The sequence below is a fragment of the Chelon labrosus genome (assembly GCF_963514085.1).
Source record: "Chelon labrosus genome assembly, chromosome: 21".
Classification (NCBI taxonomy): domain Eukaryota; kingdom Metazoa; phylum Chordata; class Actinopteri; order Mugiliformes; family Mugilidae; genus Chelon; species Chelon labrosus.
The window spans coordinates 19930846-19951794 of NC_140354.1; the positions used below are offsets into that span (position 1 = coordinate 19930846).

Consider the following 20949-nt stretch of genomic DNA (forward strand, 5'->3'; position numbering starts at 1 on the left):
GTGATGGCCCTGACTCCAGCTCATCTCTTTTCCTTCCCTGGACCTCTTTCGATAAATACTGACCACTGCAGACCAGGAACACCCCACAAGAGCTACAGTTGTGGTCAAATTTGCTAAAATCCATTTTTCCTGCTTCTGTCATCAACTCAAAATATTCACTTGTCCTTATTCACTCGGATATATCTCTATATTTACTGACAGGAGCCACGATGACCAGACAATCAGTGATATTTGCTTCACCAGTCATAATGTTATGGCTGATAGGTGAATGTTACAAATTATATTTTTAAAAAAGCAGGTGTTATTTCAGTTGGTGCCATTTTTATTTGAAAGGAAAAAAAAAAAAAACGGTTTCAGGGACAATTTACAGCTGGGAAATTTTAAATGTGTGACTTTCCGAGCAGTGACATCAAAATACAGACGTAAAGACACGCTGCCTACGCGGTTCACAAGACACTGAAAGAGGAAGATCTTAAAATAAACAAAGCAAATGTTTTAAATTGTACCTGAGGGAATGGGGGACACGCTTCCTTTTACTGATCGAAATGATGTCTTGAAAAGCATTAATTTTATGTGGTAATGAAGACTGGAAAAACACAGATGAGGACGCTTATCAGAACATCAACACATACATTAAGAGTCTCCCCTTCAACACTCCTTTTTTCTTCTTCACCGTCACTCCAACCTGAACGAACAGAGCTGTCCAAAACACAAAGAAAAACGGATGTGACAAACGCCTACAGCGTCTCCTCTGCGATCACAGGTAGGTGCTGGGGCTGTCGGTGACCGCCAGGTGGAAGTACTCGGGCGGGCTGTCTTTCTGCAGGCTGCTGTTGGTCTCTCTCCGGCGCACTTTGGTGGAAAGGGTCTTCCTCTTCTCGAAGGCGTCGCTTCCGCCTCCACGCTTCTTCAGGCTGGACACGATCATCTCTGCCAGGTCCTGCTGGAGCCGCTGGAAGTTCTCCCTGAGACGGGGAACCATGTGGTTAATTTGGATTATCTTATATGCATGTGAAAAAAAAAGGTACATTCATACTATTCTCAATCAAGCTGTACAACAACTCACCTTTCTGTTACAGATAACTCTGTTATTAACGTTAATGCACATGTTGTACCTTTTTAATCCTTTCTAAGTATATAATATATCTTTACTTCTGTCTCTACTTCTTGTACATTTGTTCATATGCAAATTTTGTAAATTATTTGCTTATACTATTTTATTTTACTAGATTTTTTTTAATTTTTATTTTTACCCTTGGTTCTCAAGAGTATTTTTTACGCGCAACTGAGCTACTGTGACTGTTTCCCTTGTGGATCAATAAAGTCTAATAGGCGGTTTAGGCTTCTGCGTTAATTTGACGCAGAAGCAACGTAACTGATGTACACCTCCCCAGAAATGCCACGGCGACGCAGACCACAAGAGCTGCGACTGGTCCGCTTGGTAGTAGCGTGTTTCCGCTTTAGTATTTCCGGCTGTTTCTCCATCTCTGCAATTTTTTAATTGACTGATTTGGATCAATAAAGATGAAACACATCGCGGAAAGGTTAACTGAGGAAGTTCAGATGATACAAACATTTGTACGACTCGTCTTCGGCGAAATTTTGGCTAAAGTTTGAACCCAACTGGCAAAAAACACAGAGCGCCGACTAGCGTTTCGGTCGTGTTTTTTTGCAGAGCGAGCCAGACTGAAGAGCGCACAAACATAAACGGCTTGCAACGGCGTAGGCTACGTACGTAGGTTATGGTGTCAGTGTCCCGCAGTACCTTTAAAGGGCCTTCAGCACATTATCTTTGTCTCCCTCTTCTGGCAGTGAGGGTAATTACACAAGCAAAAATTGTGCAATTCTTTTTTAATTGCGAATAAGGATGTTGTACTGCACAGCTACTTCCCTGAGAGTTGATAGCGTATGTTGTATGGCATTTTGTGATCTTAGTTTATCTATTTTTATTTCTATCTTGTTTAGTTATTTTAATGTTCTCGATTTTATTTATTGAGTTGCACTTGTCTGTCACTTATGGGAAACAGTATTTCGTTCTTCCCTGGGTACGCAGATACTCAGTGAAAAATGACGATAAATAAATCTTGAATCTTGAATTCTTACAACCTCATAGACATAAGTTGATGTAAGTTTCTGAAGCTCAGTGCAGTGTCTCTGGCCGTCGCCATCTTGGCAGCGCGTGACTCAACCTAACCTCCAGCTAAGTCATAAATAGTCTAAGATAAAATAAAGAGGTGTGAGCTGAGGCAGGCAGCTAGCAACTTGTGAAGGCGCCTGTCACTCAAAGCAGCCACACCCTCAATTATGCAAAACTTGATAACTCCTTGATTTAATTTTAATAGTTGAGTTTGTCAGAGATGGACATATTAGTTTTAGAAACCTGGCTGTAAACAGTCCAAGTTGGACATTTTAACATGGAGATGGAGACATCCTCAAGTGGACATTTGAGGAACTGCAGGTTTCTGCACTGAACTCTTTTTTTAGCTTAATCAACAATGTGTGAACTTGCAGATATAAACGTAACAGATCTTAATTTATTCCGGCACTACAGCTTTAATACAAGTTGACAAAACCAGAGAGTGACTCTTGAATATTTTAGTACATATGTTTGTTTACGTAACTCCAGATAGGACTATACTCACGCTGTTGGTGGTGTCGGCAGGTTGTATTTCCCCCCATCCACCCCTGTTAACCAGTACGTCATTTCTTTGCCTTTACCCTGTGGGTCAAGTGCATAAGGACACACAAGCAGAGGAAAACAAAGTACTGACCACTTCAGTTCCATTTGATGTAAAAAAACAAAACAAACAAAAAGCACAAATGACAAAGAAAAACCAAAACATACCTTCAGGTACGTCTCTCCTCTCAGTTCATACTCAAAATTGCAGTCCGTCCTCTGCAGGATGTTAATGGTGGACTGGCTGACGTGAATTCTCAGAGCTGGGGAAACGACGCAAAACATCAGCCATCTTAAAACTGCCATTGGTGTAATTGTGTTGAAATGTGTGCGTGTCTTACGCAGGCCTGTGGACTCCATTCGTGAGGCGGTATTGACTGTATCTCCAAAAAGGCAGTAGCGAGGCATCTTGTTTCCGACAACTCCTGCCGCACAAGGTCCTGCACACAAATACAAGCAACCAGACATGACTTATTTTTCACTGACATCCAGTTAATTAATATTGTTCTGCACAGCGCATTAAAGATTATTTGCAACAGACATGTAATGCAAAATCTTCATGTAACAGTCTTATTTACAAAATATCTGTATGAGCTTAAACAGCGCCCCTTAAAGGTTTTTGTTCCCTTCAGTATTTTCTAAATTTCTGCATAAAAATAACTCAAAAGATCAGTTTGTGCATCAGACATATCTATGAGGTGTATGAGTAAATGAACCCATGTTTCCAGTATCTTGTGCAGTAATAACATCAACTAAATGTTTACGGTAACTGCTGATCAGTCGTCTACAGCGGCTGGGAGGAGCTTACTTTTACACCTCACAGATATGTAATACTGCCTCATTTTGAGTCATTTTTATGCAGAAATGTACAAAGTTCTGAGGGGCGCACAAGGGGCACTGTGTGCCTACTAAGTGGCCACTAGGTGTCAGCAGAATCATGAAGATGGAAGGACTTTAAATATCCTGCTCTTATAAGAAAAAGAAAAAGATTAGGACTGGAAAATGTTGTTTGAGTAAATGAAAAACAGATAAATGTGTTTTTAGAGTCACAAATACATATACAGGTATATTTTCAAGCAAGAACAAAAAGGACATCGACATCTTGTACCTGAATGTACACCAATACGGATCCACAGAGGGATCCCGGGCAGGTGCTCCAACTCAAACGTCCCTACAAACGCCAGGATGTCCAGGGCCATGTGGGCGATGTCCACTGCGTGCCTGTTGCCATTGCGTTTGGGCAAACCTGACGCGACCATGTACGCGTCTCCTATTGTCTCAACCTGATGTGCGATAAATAAAGTTTGCAGAACATTTTAAAGAGTAATACATTAGACTCAACTTCCGGTACGTTTTAGCTTAATGTTTCAAAAACTACAGGAGCACCGGAGCAGAAACTACAACCTCTTTGTAGTCAAATGCTCCATCACCAGTAAAAGTCCTTCGTTAAAAATCCAATTTAAGTAAAAGTAGATGAGTATTAGCGGCAATATGTAGGTAAGGTATTCTGAAGAGATGTTTTTGGATCATTTAAGCATTAATGAAAATGAAACCACCAACCCAAACAAGTCAGTCTTCTCTGGAGCTGTTAACAACTCATAGAAATCTGAGATGTAACCGGAACTACACTCTGCAGTTTGTAAGAAGCCAAAAAAGTTTGGAAACCGTATTGTATACCATATCATATTTCCTTCTAGCATAAATTGCAAATACTCCCTCAAAACTGTACTTCATTGCAGGGCTCCAGTATATCTACTCTAAACTCACCTTGTAGACGTCGTGGTGATCAAGGATGCTGTCAAAGTTCTTGTAGATGTCGTTGAGCATGTCGACCACCTCCATTGGCGTGCTGTAGTGGCAGAGGGTGGTGAATCCCACTATGTCGCTGAAGTAGATGGTCACCTCCTCAAACAGCTCCGGCTCCACTCGGCCCGTCTCCTTCAGGGAACGCACCACCGGACTGAGGAGAAGGAAAATAACTGATGAAACTAATGACATAAACCTGAATCTGAATCTGATAAAAGAAAAAGGATGAGGTAGGGACCAACGTTTTGAACGTGGGAGGAGCTTTGTGTTTAAAGCTGAGGTTAGTTCGCTTCACATCTTCTTGAAAACAACTTTAAACACGCTTTTATTCAACCTTATTATGGCAACACACACAATATAAACCCACCGAGGGAGGAGCATGAAGTTGAGGTGATCCGCTCTGTCCCGCTCAGCTTTGTACAAAGAGGTTCTCTCCTCCACCAGATGCTCCAGAGTCCTTGAGTACATCTGCAGACGACGGATCAGGTTGTCCATATACGTTTCAGTGGCTTGGTTGTGCAGGTTACTGCAGGTGTCAGATCAAAAATGTTTAAAATGTCATACTCCAAGACTTTATCCTACTACTAGATTTGTTCAGCTACGACGTAATCTGTTGTCTATTCATACCTGAAAATCTTTCCCAGCGTTAACTCTATTCTCCTAAAATCTGGCCTCCGTTCTGGGTCTTCATCCCAGCAGTTCTTTATGAGCATGTACAGCTGCAGACACACAAACACAGTCAAACAATTGTCTCAGTGCTTAGAGCCTGTTACTGCAAAAGCTCCTTGGTTTTTTGAGGCTCGTTTACCTCGATCTCCCGGTCGGACGCACCCTCAAAGTTGAATTCCGGTCTGAAGACGTTGTTGTCATTGGGGTACTGCACTCTGTAGATCTTCTCTGAGGGATTGCACAACAGACCATCACTTCTTACAGTAAACTGAAGTCTGGAGACAACTATCATCTTAGCTAGCTCGGCAGCATCACAGTAAAAACTGCAAACTAAATAATGAAAAAGGTCTCCTACCTATTTTATCAGAGCAGTACTGCGTGTAGAACACAGGTTGTCTCGTAACAATCTCATGGGCGATGATGGCATAGCTGTAGACATCGCCTTTTTGAGACACGCCGTCATTGCGAAGATGCTCCGGGGCTGTCCACAAATCTGAGAGGAGAGGAAGAGGCTAAATATTGATTTCAGTGTTGAATCAGTAATCGACATCAGTGATGACTGATGGAAAAACTCACCTCTGCCTGGCTTCAGGATGGTGTGGCAGCCAAAGTCAGTGATCTTGACCACCATGCGGTTGTCAACCACACACTTGGTGGACTTGAGACGACCGTGGACTCCAACGTTACTGGAGTGGAGGTACGACATGCCCTATAGATAGATACAGACACACAGAGAAAGAGTTGTTGTTGCTCATCAGGCTGGAAAAGGTCACAAAATCACCTCTAAAGAGTTTGGAACCAACAAATAATCCATAGTCAGTTAAGACAACTGTTCCCCTCCACAGGAGTGGTCCACCAACTAAGATCACTCCATAATAGTCTGAGATGTCCCAAAGGAACCCAGGGGAACTTCTAAGCAGCTAAAATCCTCTCTCACATTGGCTAATGTTAATGTTCATGAATCCACCATCAGGAGAACATTGAACAACCATTATGTGATGGACAAAGACACTGCTCTCCAAAAAGAACATTTCTGCCGTTTCATCAACATCATGTGGACAAGACAGAAGACTATTAGGACAATGTTTAATGGACAGATGAGACCAAAGTAGAATAGTTTGGCTTAAATGAGAGGCGTCATGTTTGGAGATGAAACAACAGAACCTCATCCCGTCCATCAAACATGGGGGTGGTAATAATGTCCTGGTTTGGGCCTGTTCTGCTGCATCTGGACCAGGACGGCTTGTCATCATTGATGGACCAATGAATTCTGAATTCTACCAGTGAACGCTAAAAGAAAATGTCAGGACATCTGTCCATGAGCTGAATTTGAAGAGACAGACTGGGTCATGCGGCAAGACAATGAGCCCAAGAACACAAGTGGTTCTACAAAAGAACAGTTAAAGAAGAACAAGACGAATGTTTAGGAATGGCCAAGTCAAAGTCCTGACCTTAATCCAATAGAAATGTTGTGGAAGGACCTGAAGCAAGCAGTTCATGTGAGGAAACCCACCAACATCTCAGAACTGAAGAGGTTCTATTCTGAGGAATGGGCTAAAGTTCCTCCAAGCTGCTGTAGACCACTGATCAGCATTTAGCAGAAATGTTTAGTTACGGGTAACTGCTGCACAGGGAGGTCACAGCAGATACTGGAAACAAGGGTTCACTTACTTTTGCAACTCACAGACATGAAGAAATGATTAATGTAAAGTATAATATTTAATTTTAATGTGTTTGATTGGGTTGTCTTTGTCTGCCTTCTTAAAAATGGGAAAATAAATGCTGGCTGTACTTTGGTTTTAAGAAAAATGTGCCAACTAATTACACACTGAAAAAAACTTTTACCTTTGCTATGTCATACATGACTGATATCTTAAACTCCATGTCCATGAAGGTTTCATCTGGGTAGGAGATCCTGTCGTTTAGAATGAACTGAAAAGACAATCAGATAAAAAAGTTTGTGGACATGTTAAACAGTTAACCAGGCTGCGTGCATTCATGCGCACACAACTAGTGTTCTTTAAACTCAGTGTCCAAAACTTATCAAGGGAACAGTAAAGTCATTGTGAGCAGAAAGAGGCCACCGTCATAAACAACATGAGGTAATTAACATTGCAGCAGAAATGGTCAAAGTTGCATCAGTGTGCGCACATGACATCTACCTTGTTATTATTTTACTTAAATAAGATAAAACCGGCAAGGACAGGGTTACTGCAGTTCTCAGGGGATACACTGGAATAACAATGCACCATGGCACAATGCATAGTCTGTGCAATTCAATATTTTCCAGAGCAAATAATCTGTGACAGCTGTAAGTTTTGGCTGTTTTGAATGTATTCTCTCTGTGGCATCAAAGTATGTTAAAACAGCTTCACACACACACACACACACACACACACACACACACAGACAACCCACCAAACAGAAATGTAATGGCTCTATCTGCTGGACTGTCAACATTTGAAGTGAATCCAATCACCCTGACAGTAACAGCAGGTCACGCTACAAAATAAGACATTTCCTGTTCTCAATAGGTGGCACTACAATAATTGTATAATTATTCTCTCTGTGGCATCAAAGTATGTTAAAACAGCTTCACCAACTATTACAGGTTAACCAACACACACACAGTGACTCATTTCAATTTCACAACCAGAAAGGGCCAAATTTTAACGAAAACTCACAAGTTTCACAGTAAGTCATCACAATGAGCATAAGTCCGTCCTGACCAAATTTTAAGAGGATCCAATCACCCTGACAGTAACAGCAGGTCACACTACATACACAATACAAAATCAGACATTTCCTGTTCATAATAGGTGGCGCTACAATAATTGTATGAATATTGACATATGGATGTGTGCAGTTAGGGACCATTAACAATACTGTAAAGTTGATGCACTTTGGACTGAATTACAGCACGTTTAATGAAACTTCCTGTTTCATGGCGCGTCATGAATCTTTGAGGGGCCAGAACACCCACGCCACTTCAACGAAAAGTCAAAAACTTATGTCAGTTTCCTTTGCCTTTCTTTCAACAACTTATTTCCAAATTTTGAAGTCAATCTGATAAGGCATCAAGCCTGAGGGCAACCAAGACACAACCAAAGTTTTGTCCAACTTTCACAGTTTTATCAAAATAACAGACTTCCTGTTGGGTTTAGAATATGGCTCCAGTTGACTTTTTTGTCCGCGCTGGGATGTTACATACATGTGACATATTTCCAGATATTTAGACACAACGGGCTTCAGGGGGTGGTGCAATAAATTATTAGACATTTCAAAGTTCAAAATTGATCAAGATGGAGTTGTCTTACCCTGAGGGAGCCTCGCTGACAAAGCTCGAACACCCCAAACACGCCATACTCAAACTTCACCGTGCCGTAAAACTTTGTCAGGTTGTAGTAGTCCATGCGCAGCAGCTGGAAAACAAAGACACGGATGAAGTGACAGGGAGGGTTAACCGTCTATTTCCATTCATATTTACTACATCTAGATGAACCGCAAACGTATCTCACAGAGTTGAGCTCTATTTTCTGGTCATCTGTGAAGTCTCCATCATTGCGTTTCAGCTCTTTCAAGATGACGGGCTGCAGAATACAAAGAAACAAGGCTTTGTAAAGATCCGACACAATCATCTCCTTCTATTGAATCCTTTTACAACTAAATCTAGATTTTCAAGGAGCTGTAGTGCCGGTACCTTTCTGTCGTAGCGGCCTCGGGAGGAGAAGTACGTACTGTCCTTCCTCATATCTTCATCAATCTGTTACGTAAAAACATATTTGATTTCATGTTCATGTTTCCAGTTTCAAATAACGTCAAACAGCCCTAAATGTGTTGATCTAATATTTGATGTTTTAACTTACATGATTCAAATCAGTATCATAAGGAAGATGAGTTGAGTTTATTAAATTCCAAATAAGAAATAAATATGAAAAAATGACTTTTTTGACAAAATTTTTTTGTTTTGTTTTGTCATATTTCAGGGTTTAAATACAGATTTCTGAATATCTTCACAACTATTATGAGTTCTAAACTTTACATGTGAAGTTGATTTGAGGTAAGAAACGGAGGTTCTGAGTTTAAATTCAGAATCCAGAATTTTTTCATTCTTACAGAATTTTTGCGATCGAAAGTCTGGTTTCCAATTCCGAATTTGGATTTTCTTTTTATAAGAAATTGACTCAGAATTTCTCATTTTCTCGCAGGTTTATTTATAAAAAATAAAAATTTTGACAGAATTCAGAAATCTGACTTTTTTTTCCTCCAAATTTTCTTTTGTTTTTCTATTTTTTTTTACAGATTTTTTGCAAGAATTCAAAGTACTATCAAATCCTGAATTTAGAGTTTTCTTTCTCAGAATTTTGAATTTTCTTACAGATTTTCTGTATAAGAATACAAAATTTTGACATAATTCTAATTTTTATTCCTTAGATTTTCAACTCCAAACTCTTTTTCTTAAGAGATGAAATTCTCCAAATTCAGATTTTTGTATTTATTTACAATAAATTTGTAATTAAAATTCTGTATTTGGAGTTTTCTTTCTCAGAAATTGACTTTCTTTTCTCAGAATTTTGAATTTTTTCACATATTGTTTTCATAAGAATACAAAATTTTCTCAAAATTCTATTTTTTTTACCGTTGAATTTTGATTTATTCCTCAGGTTTCTCACTCCAGTTCAGTTTTGAGATTATTTTTTTATATATAATTTCAAAATTTGATTTAATCCCTTAGTTTAGATTCAGAATTCTGGAAAAAAGTTACAGCTCAAATCATTTTTTAATAAGAGAAAACTGAATTACGGCCTACAGACATGATGGTTACCTTCAGAGAGACCTCCCTCTCATCCAGAGGAGCTATCAGGTGTGGTTCGATGTGAGACCACCTCTTCTGAATGAGACGCTCTTTCCTGTTTTGCCTGACAACATAAACAGCGAACACATACATGATGTTCACAGAGGGATGTTTGTTCGTGGGTTGGCGCTCTTTAGTTTCAGACTTCTCGCTCAAAGTCACTTTCATGATGCCAAGATGCTACATTATACATTCAAATGTGTCTTGCTGTTTACCTGTAGAAGATGAGAGCGATGACGGTCACCACGACAACACTGAGACTCAAAACAATCACAATCACATCCTGCGTGCTTAAGCCTGGAAGCAAATGCACACACAACATCATTAACAAAGAGCATTTTATCTATGTTTGTGGGTGTTATCTTTAAATTCTAATGTTGCCTAGCTGAGTAGGGTGACTGGAGCTTTAATGGGGATTACCGTCTTGATTATCTGGCTGGTCATTGGGTAGGGCAGCCCCTCTCCAAAACAGGGCAGGGTTTTGAAGAAAATCAATGGTTTTATTCTGCGAAGTATCGAACACCAGCAGCTTTTCGTACTGGAGAGAGACAGACGAATAAAGTAAATCAGCCGTTCCCATTGACACCGACTGATCTGACTGTTGAACGGGCAACGGTCTCACCTTGCCAGTGAGAGTCGATGTGTAAATCACAGATAAGTTGACGTCTCTGTCGCCATATTCATCGAGCACGTACTGGCCTCCCATTCCTGCTCACAGAAAAACCCACGTATTAGAATAGACAATAAAAAAAATTCCCAGAGTTCAAGATGACAAATAATCTGTATGACAAAGATTTGAGAAGGTGGAGCCACTAAGTGATAATTTCACTTGAAAAAAATTACTTGAATTCATGAACTACTATTAAAATGATATAATCTGAGCTCACATAACATGCAGCCGTGTCTGCAAACATGTTTCTAGCGTTCATTGTAGCGTTCATGACCATGTGACACCAAACATTTACCCAGAAAAAGTGGTTGAAAGCTGAACCAGAGTCGCTCATTGTTTGCTTTTAGACTTTTTTCTCGTGAAATAAACCGAGGACAAAATTCAGGAGTTGGAGCGTCTCTGCTGACTTTTCAAATCAGGCGGTATCTGGGTTAGCAGACGCCAATAAAACTGACCATAAAACCAGTGTGAGTAGTGATGCAACGCTCCGTGAGATGATTCTCATGTTACACAGGACAGAGAACAAGAGTCAGTGTTAAGCTGGCAAAGAGAAAATCAGCTTAAAAATTGTTATATTTATGATTTATTGTCATTTCAGCAGCATAATTCTGCAAGTAACTCGTTATATTCTTCACCTGGAGCATCCTAGCCTGTCGATTTTTTTTCTCAACATTGTGACTTTAAACCTTCTAGAAAAGTCCTGGATTTTTAATCAGTATTATAAACAAATCTGAAAGCTTTCACAGAATTCTGTTTTTTCTCACATCTACTTCCTCTGAATTCTGAATTCGAAATTTTTATAATTCTTTTTTCTTTTTTTTATTGAATTTATATTCAGAAATCCAGTATTTTTTGACACATTTCAGTTTTTTCCCACCAGAATGTTTCATTCTTTCTCAGATTACTGATTTAAAAGTTTCGGGTCTGAGTTTAAACTTCAGATTTTTATTTTTGGTAAGTATAAATTCATTTTTTTCCTCTCAAAATTACAAATTTAAATTTAGATTTTTTTTCATTTTTTTTTTAAATTTCATTCTTGGATTTTTCTTCTTCTTTTCTTCTATCTTCTCTTGAATTTCTGAATTTAAACTCTTTAAAGTTTTCTTAGAATTCATATTATTTTTTCTTTCTCAGAGTTTCATTTCAGATTTTTGTTTTATTTTTCTGAAAATCCTGCTTTTACATTTAAAATTCAGATTTTTTTATTAGAACAAAATTCTAATAAAAAAGTATTTTCAGAATTCTTTTTATAGTGCATTTAACCTGCTGACTACCAGGAAGTAAAATATTGTAAGTAAGTAAAATAATTCCCTAATCTTTGTGATGTAATTAGAATAAATAAAGAATTTATTTTTAAGATATCATATAACTGATGGACGACATTTTTCTTAATGAGAAAGAGAAAGGTACCAAAGCCCCACCCCTTCACATTTGGTCTCACTGAAAAGCCCTTAATGTCCTCTGTAGACAGCAAAAGGAGTTAATTCAGTAGTACGCAGTGGGTGGGAGATATTCAGGTTTACAAATGTCCTACAAATGTTTACAAATTTGAATTACTGGTAGTCAGGAGGTTAAAACCTGTTTTGCCATTTTGTCTTGAACAAAACCACTGATCAAACCTTCTGGAGAAGAAATTCAGAATTTGGACATTTTCCAAAGAGTTAAAAGTCGTGTTTTATTTCTTGTATCGCTAACGTTGTAATAATCAACCATACCCACCACCAAAGGAGACATTTCCAAATGGGTTGTTGCTCAGAGGCACACCACTGGATCCCTTGTTCGTTTGCTGACTGAGCATCCTCTCTCTGAGCACTTGGCCGAACAGCAGAGCTCCGTCATGATATCCAGCCACGTAGTCATTTATCTGCCCCGTTGGAATAACATTACTATCTTTATAAAACGTTTCCCTGCATGATCTTGATTGTGTGCTGGAGGTGCAGCTCACCGTGTTGTTGGAAAAAGAGTAGGATCTATTGGTATAGTTCCTCTGAGGCAGAGTGACCACCAGGACATCCTGCATACCCACGGTAGATGTTGTGTTGATATAATACTCAGGACTAAAGAGGATAAAGGGGTCATTTAATTTCTACTCATGCACAATGTCACACAGCTGGAGAAGTGGTTAACGTAGCAGCCAGGCTTACTTGTAAAAATCGAGGAGAATAAACATGATGTCTTCGTTAACAAAGCCCACCTTCTGCTTTATCGAAACCACATCGTCAACATTTCCACATAAGATGAAAACTGAAAGAAAGGACCACAGAGATCAGTATTCATTTATTTACAGCTATATCAGCGTCACAAAGTAGTAGTAGTTGTAAAGTAGTGAGCTGTAGGCCTGAAGCTATCATAGCGCACAGTAAAATAACCACTGACTAAATGTTTTTAGTCACATTTTCAACAAAACGTGATGGAAAAACAGGAGAAACGCCACGTGCCAGTGTGGGGCTGCTGGGAATGTTCATAAATGTCTGTAGTAAAATGTAATCTGGGAACCCCAAACGGTTTTCCAATCCATCCAGTTGACGTTGAGTTATTTTACACGGTAAGTTAAAACGTATAAGACGTGGGGGTTACCAGATAGAGTAAAGCTTGATTTATACATAGCCAACGCCGCTGTTAGGCATTTATACTTGTGCACTACTTCTGAAAGAAGTTGAAATGAATAAATGTTCTTTTACAAAAATTACTGCAACGCAGAAAAGGCAATGTCAAATAAACACTGTTAAATGTTATAGATTTGTCGGCACAATACCACATACCTTCATTACAGTAAAATATCCTAGTTTGAATTGCATTCTGGGTAACATATCATATTAACACCTGTGGTTAGCTGTAGACCTGATGATAACCTGCAGACTTGGTGAGTTTATTTTTTTTGTGTCAGCTTTTACCAAGATGTTTTAGGATTTCACACCACAACATAGTTTTATTAGTGGTTGTCCAGACTACTTGCTAGTGAGCCCCGTGACTTCCTAGCTAACCTTGTGGCTTTAGTTTACATAGCAAGGCTAAGCTAACCTCTCAAAAAGAGTGAACAGTAACCAAATAGCAAAGGTTGATTTTTACGTCAAGACTTTGATGGAAACAAACTTGTAATTCACATCATTCACATTATTCTGTCTCTACTTGCTCTCTGTGATTTAGATAAATAACATAAATATACAAGAACATTTTTTACAGTGAAATCAAAAAGTTTGGGGAGATTGTTTATTCTTTCGGATAAACTTTTACCAAGATGTTTTAAGAGATATGATGTTTTTTCTGTATCTACTCTCTCTCTGTGAATTAGCTTGGAGTGAATAAAATACATATGACTAAACTTTTATATTAAGAACATTGTTTGGATTTATATTAGAATTTTTGTTTGATTTATAAAGTAATCTTTTCCATATGCTTATAAACACTTTCTATGCTCTTAAACACTTTCTACACTCTTAAACATACATATGTAATAATTTTAACAGCAAAAAAAATCTAATATGCACTAATGCACTATTTTTTTTTCTTTTAATATGTGCTTTAACTGATTTTTTTTTTTTTTTTTTACTGTTTTTAATTTTTTAGGATAGAAAATGCTTATTGTACCGCAGAAACAATTAAAATAATAAATATATAAATATATTTCCAGAGATATAGTAAAATTTCCGCGAAATAAAATTAGATATGTATGAATTAAAAACCCGCGAAGTAGTGGCGAGGGACGACTGTACTGTAAAATACAGTAAGAATACAGTAAACTATTGTTTTGTACGGTGTTGTTTTAAATACTAGATATATTAATATATACGAGAGTACAAGTAGGTGACTGTGAAGTTCTTTGCAAGTTCTTGTGCTGCCAAGAAAATTATTTAAAATCAACAAATAAAAAACGAAAAACTCACTGTTACTATGTCTGCCCTTATTCTTCACAGCATCTATCAGGTCTTTCTCCGCTCGCAGCATCTCTCTGTCAGTACTTGAGGCAAAGCTAGCAGAAGGTGCTTCCAGTGCGTTGATGTACCTGAGGCCAAAAAGCAAAGAGATGAAATCGAAAGGCAGGAGTGCGCACTAAAGCAGTCGAACAGCTTTGCGCGCACGCGCTGGCTCACCAGAAGCAGTCCTCGGACACATTGATGGACTTCTTGTACACATACACACGTTCCCACTTGGTCTTAAACGGCAGCGTTTCGTTCATGAAGTTGACTAAGAAGTTGGAGACCTTTCGCGCCGGGGGAAGAATTCGGGTCAGTTTGGTCTTATAGTCGCACGAGAGGCCGAAGCTCCCAGCAGAGATGATGGGGATGCTCAGTCTCAGGCCATTTTCTTCACTGGGACACACCACAGACAGATGAGAAGACAAGTCAAAAGTCTGCAAGTTAGGTTTGATTAAAGAGAAACAGAGTAGTGACTGTACCCTCAATCATCTTTTCTGGACTTGTCCCAAACAATATCATCTATCTGTAGATATATAACTGACAGTCTCTTAGGTTTGGCCTGTTCATTGCAGAAAGGGTTATACTGAGGGAGTGGATATCAGGCCAGATCTTACATTAACATCTCTACTGAGTGATCCAGTTGCAAGTAACCATCTTAAAATGCAGGTGTGAACACAACCAGGACACATTACACATCTTAGTCCACATGTGGAGGTGGTTCTGGGACACATTTGACCTCATTCCTTTGGTTCCTGGGTCGCGTTAAAGACCACCCAAGAAAAAATAGCGTAACTGTTCATTAGTAATGAGAGCCTTTTACAATATTATGTCCTATTTGCTGTTATCTAACTAAAGAAGAAATAAATGTCGACTACAATTATTTATGTAGATTCTGTCATTAAAAAAATGGATCAGCATGGTGTGTTTATCTACGTTTATTACATGAGGTTTTTCTGTCACTGGTTCAAACAGCACAGTGGTGGAATTACGGTGTGTACGGAGGTTTCCAGGGTTCAGTTAAAATCAGAGTTTTGTCTCTAAACTAACTAATGTGAGGGCGGAGGTCATGAAATAAAGAAGACCCTAACAGGTGTGCTTCCAGTGAGTGAGAGAGAGACTTTACGGCTTGTTCCAAAACACGTATCATCTCAGCAAACATGACAGCTGTTCATGGTTCTGAAACAGCAGCAGGTAGAGATCCGTTAGAAACAGCAGCTCTTGTAATATTCTCCCATGCCCCAGATAATGTTGGTGGTTATTTACGTACAGGGAAGTTGAGATCAGATCTCATAATAGCTGGGGACCATTTATTACAACCTGAACCTTATTTCTGGCATAAAATACGATCGTTTGCTCACCCATATAACTTTGGTGTCATTTGGAGTCGTTCGGAAGATATTTAGATCCAGCGGATCACCGCGTATATCCATATAGTGGGAGTGACTGGGGCACCGAAACGCAGCCTCTAAATAACGCATGATCTGCTGCAAAACTCGTTCATTTCACCAAGATTTTGTTATGATATGCTAGTGCTATTCCCCAGGTGGCCAAAGAACAACAAACTGCTGCACATCTGCGAAAAGATAACAGGTAACTCCGGACTCAACAGAGAATAGCACTAGCGTATCATAACAAAATTTTGGTAAAAATGAACAAGTTTCGCAGCAGATAATGCGTTACCTAGAGGCTGCGTTTTGGTGCCCCGGTCACTCCCACTATGTGGATATACGCAGATCTAAATATCTTCTGAACGACTCCAAATGACACCAAAGTTATATTGGTGAGTAAACGATCGTATTTTATGCCAGAAATAAGGTCCAGGTTGTAAAAAACTGTAATTCCCCTTTAAAGTTAGGTGTGAACACAGGTACGTAAAGCTAGACACTGGCCCAGGACGGATGTTGATGCAAAGTCTGATCTGGACGGGGCCTCAGTCTCCCCACCTTGTTTTTAAAAAAATGTCTGAATGAAATGACTTCCTGTCTGTAACTTAAATAAACACATTACACTCTCTCACACATTTATTGATCATTGTAAAGGACATAGTGACCACTTTCACTAACTACATAACTACCACCGCTTTGACTAACTATGCATGTACCTATTTCACTGTCAGTCCTGTTGTTGGTTGATGTCTTCTTTGGCAATTATTGTTTTTTAAAATATAGCGAGAGTCATACTTACTCCACCAGCTGGAAGGTGGCATAAGTGCAGGACGGCCCAAGCATGACGCACCCAACTTGATCACTACTCTGCAGAGAGAAACAGCACATGCAGGTATCGTCACACAGATGTTATTAACAACACTACCCCTTAAAGTCATTCATTCATTCATTCATTCATTCATTCATGCAACTATTCAATCTGTCGTTTCCCACATTTCCCAGAATCCATATTACCTGTGGGCCGGTTTAATTTCAGCTGCGATGGAGGAAGGGCAGCAGGATTTGTGAAACAAGACTAGAAATAATTTGACTAAATGCATCATTTACATCCACTATAATCCTGTCACGCAGCAATAAATGTGTGACTGCTCCAGTTAAAAGGTAATATAGGGACAATAAAGTCAAACCACAAAAAAGGGAACTTGTAATTGCTGTGAAACCAGCATCCCTGGAATCACAGAATGATTTTATGAGTAATATTGCCAGAAAGTTCGCGTAAATTTAAACATTTTCAATCGTTCACACTCACATACAGCCTCTTGAGTATGGCCACCCCCTCGCAGGTGCTGCTCCCACAGCCCTGCCGGTTGTACACGGTGGTGTTGAACCCGTTGTAGTTGGCCGTCAGTGTGAAATTCAGGCCTTGAGACATAGAAACAAAAAAAATAAAAAGATAAGAGTTGTTAATTCCAAAAGAGAGAAAAAAAAGGACTCATTAATCTCTTTGGGGTTGCTACGATTAGATTAGACTGACATTATCAGTAAAATATGGTCTGAGAATGTCAATAATTTATTTTACATCAGATTTTGATTAGACTGGAGCTTCTGAAAAAAAATAAGTGGGTGTGAAAGGAAAGGACGTGATGTTTTTTAACGAGTCACAATGAAGGTTTGAAAATCATTGTCTGGTTTTCAAGAAACAGATGTAAAGAAATTCTTAAGAATAAATTCATGGAAGTGGTTAATAGACTAGCTGCTGTCCTAAATGAAACTTGATTAAAGGTACAGTACGTGACTGGATGAATCCCTGGTTTATGTATTTAGTAGAGCAGTCAAAGTTAACGCGATAATAATAAGTTAACACACGGTCCTTTTATTACCACTAATTTTTCCACAGAACATAAAGAACAATAAAGCCATTAATCAGTTTGGGAATTTGGTAGTTTGTGCTTGATGGCTTAGATGCTAAAGTATGGACAGGAGGACGTTGGGACACCTGGTTGTACCAAGTCCGCGTAAGTTACCCCCTGAAGAGTCCTTGATAAAATGGGTGGGGCAGGAACGCTTCCTGGTATTTAGACTGTACTTTGTCAGATGGTACTTTGAATTAGAACAGTACTTGAGCAGCGACTGATGATGTAAATAAATGTTAAAAAATAGTCTTTTGCCGGATGTTTTTCTTGAAAATGACCAAAGTAATCTACCATTTACTATTTGAGTTACTACTGGATAACTTTGAGTCTCAAATACATCAAGGTGTGGTTGCTCTCAACAAAGATCGACCACGCTGGACCGCCTTTTGCCTCGTGAATTTTCTCAGTCTTTAAAGCAGAAACAAAAGCAACTAGACTTGTAGAGATTCTTGAAGACGTTTCATTCAAGTCGTCAGTTTTAAAAGTTTGGTGTTTGTGTCTGGGTTTTAACAGGAACATCTGTAGGTGTCCATCAGAAGCTCTTATGACTAGAGTCTAAATGACTAGATACTCGCCTGTAAATGGAGGAACCAGACCATTACCCTATGAAGTCTACTATTCTTGGGGGACAGCTGTGATCTAGTGGATATAGATCCACAAAGAACTCTCTCGTTTCAGCTGGATTGGACTTTCCTAGACCTGGTTTTCAACTGGTTCAATCCCCTCTACGTCCATGACTGATGTTCTTTAATCAAGCCTATAAAACCTCCTCAAAGTGGTCTCCATGGCTGCCCACTGCTCCTGGAATGCTCATGTTTGATTTGGTAAAACAACCAGATTTAACCAAAATATAATATGAAATATCCATGTACAGTTAGGACAGAAACAAGTCTGCATTCAAATATTTTAATGGAGCCACTGTTCTCGTATTTAGCTTTTTATTAATGTGAATAATGCACATTTGACTGAAGCAATGCCTTGGTCGAAGCTTTTACATAATCAGAATATTTATATGACGTCTCGGCAGAAAACAGCATCTACAGTACGTGTTAGCAGGGGCCTACGGCCGTTTATTTTTAGCTCGGACGTCCTGTAACATGAGCCAAATTTGTTCGTCTCGCAGGCGACCTCATTTACTACTCGGCTCTGTTATCGTCATGGGATCAGATCTGGACTCGTGTTTTGATTACGCCACAGTTTCGGGAGCCATAATCTGAATCTGGTTGTAGCTGCCTATAGTGCACCTAAATGGGACAACGCCTGCAGTGACACGAGAAACAGAAGAAGTTTCTGTAAAAAATCCAGTTCAGTTTAGTGAGTTTGTCACATGTAGACGATGAATATGGATTAACCTGCACGAAGGAAAACAAATAAAGTAACAGATGCAGCAGAGAGATGATGTAAAATGGACCTGGATGTTTGACTGTGTGAAAGGACAGGACGCATATATATTTTATATTTACATACGTATATCATATTTGCCTTATATTTTTATATCCTTATATACTGTGTACTTGATATGTGCATGTTATATTTACCTCATAGCCTCATATCCTTGTATATGTTACATATACTATTTGTACATTTTGCACTGATGGCACGGGATCTATCTATCTATCTATCTATCTATCTATCTATCTAACAGAAATTATTATGGAAGAGGTCGTTTTCATCACGTGTATCATTAATTTTTAGGTTAATTCACATAATCCTGGCTAATCTCAAACTTTTAGTAAAGATTCGGACTAAACAGAACGTTTCCAAGAATGTTTTTTACCGAACACTTTAGCCGTGCCGTGAACTGGACAAAAAAGATGGCACGTCTACCTTAGAGGAAACAGTTTAGCCCGCTAAAAGCACTCCGGTGAGCGACAAAATCTAGATTAGGAGCCCCAATCGTTGTGTATAAACTAATAAACCAGCTGTTAGTACATGTAAGTATCTCCCAGGGTTAGATCACAGCTTCTTTCAGTCGTTATTAATCAGTAAATACGTCCAATGAGCGATGAAGCTACAATGAGACGGCCTCAGACACGCATTAAGTGCATTAACATCACAACATATTTCATATAACCTGTGGTTTTGTCTATAACTCTGGGTCTTTTTGTGTTTAAGTTATTGAGCAAGGTTTATTTTTGGATTTGGGTTAGGGTTAGGGTTAGGGTCACGGGATACATCACGGGTTCAGTCCTGAGACGTATCTCATGACATTTATCTAAAGTTTTCTATTAAAACATACTTTTAGTTTTTTTTAAAAAATGTTGTTTTACATGCTGTTGTGCATAAATTTGGAATAAAATATTTTTTACCTCTTCTCATGAAACAATGGGGGTTTGTTTAAATAGGAACAAAAAGAGGAACGCGTCTGAAAATTATTCCAAATTTATGCTCAACAGTGTATTTCTATTCAAATAAAAACTCACACTTAGTCCTGAATCATTACCGGCCTTCTTGATTTTGTGGTTCTGTGTTTGATGTTGTGTAACCCCCGGCCCCAGCACTGATCCCACTAACTGTTGTCATTACCATTTTAAGTCCATACCCTTTTTAATGTTCTCCTGCCTGTCCTCTTCAATAGCTTTCTTCACGGCCGCCTCAACGAACGGCCGACTCCATCCGTAGTTGTTGTCCTCCAGCAGCACAACGTTCATTGTGTAATTGCGCTTGGACTTCAAGCACTCGTCCAGCAGGTCGTTGCCGACCACCGCCATTATCAACACGCTCAGGTAAGGAAGCGTGTGTGAGCTGTACATCTTGATCCTAGACATTTTGTGTTTTTTCCTTTCTACATGTCAGTAGATCCAACAAGAGACTGGAAGCAAGGTTTCACCGCCGACATAAATCCACACAGAGACCAGAGAGGTGTCGGTGACTAAGCAGAAGTCACACTTTCTCGTACTTAAGCATCCAGATAAGAGAACAAAATCTTTGAGTGCAGCTTGAACCCAAAGACTTTTGGCAAATTCACAAGAAAACTTCAACTGAAGACAGAAAATAAAACAAAAACAAACAGAAGTCTCTGTGGTGCTTGTTCCTCTAGGTAAAGCCTGGGCTCAA

The 20949-nt window shown here is 39.1% G+C and overlaps 1 protein-coding gene across 1 annotated transcript; it reads right to left on the reverse strand.

Annotated features, from left to right (window-relative positions):
* Nucleotides 1-716: 716 nt before the first annotated feature.
* Nucleotides 717-20660, reverse strand: gucy2ca (guanylate cyclase 2Ca; the record flags this gene model as incomplete). The annotated part of the gene is made up of 27 exons (XM_084570589.1): nt 717-965; nt 2643-2719; nt 2846-2940; nt 3019-3117; nt 3786-3960; nt 4445-4637; nt 4851-5009; nt 5111-5202; nt 5292-5380; nt 5508-5645; nt 5729-5861; nt 6998-7084; nt 8470-8574; nt 8671-8742; nt 8853-8915; nt 9978-10071; nt 10223-10304; nt 10428-10545; nt 10630-10715; nt 12397-12541; nt 12623-12734; nt 12822-12921; nt 14562-14680; nt 14769-14987; nt 16779-16846; nt 17289-17401; nt 20435-20660. 27 exons carry the CDS (start codon nt 20658-20660, stop codon nt 758-760), a joined length of 3267 nt encoding a protein of 1088 aa, XP_084426715.1. The 3' UTR covers nt 717-757.
* Between the last annotated feature and the right edge of the window lie 289 nt (nt 20661-20949).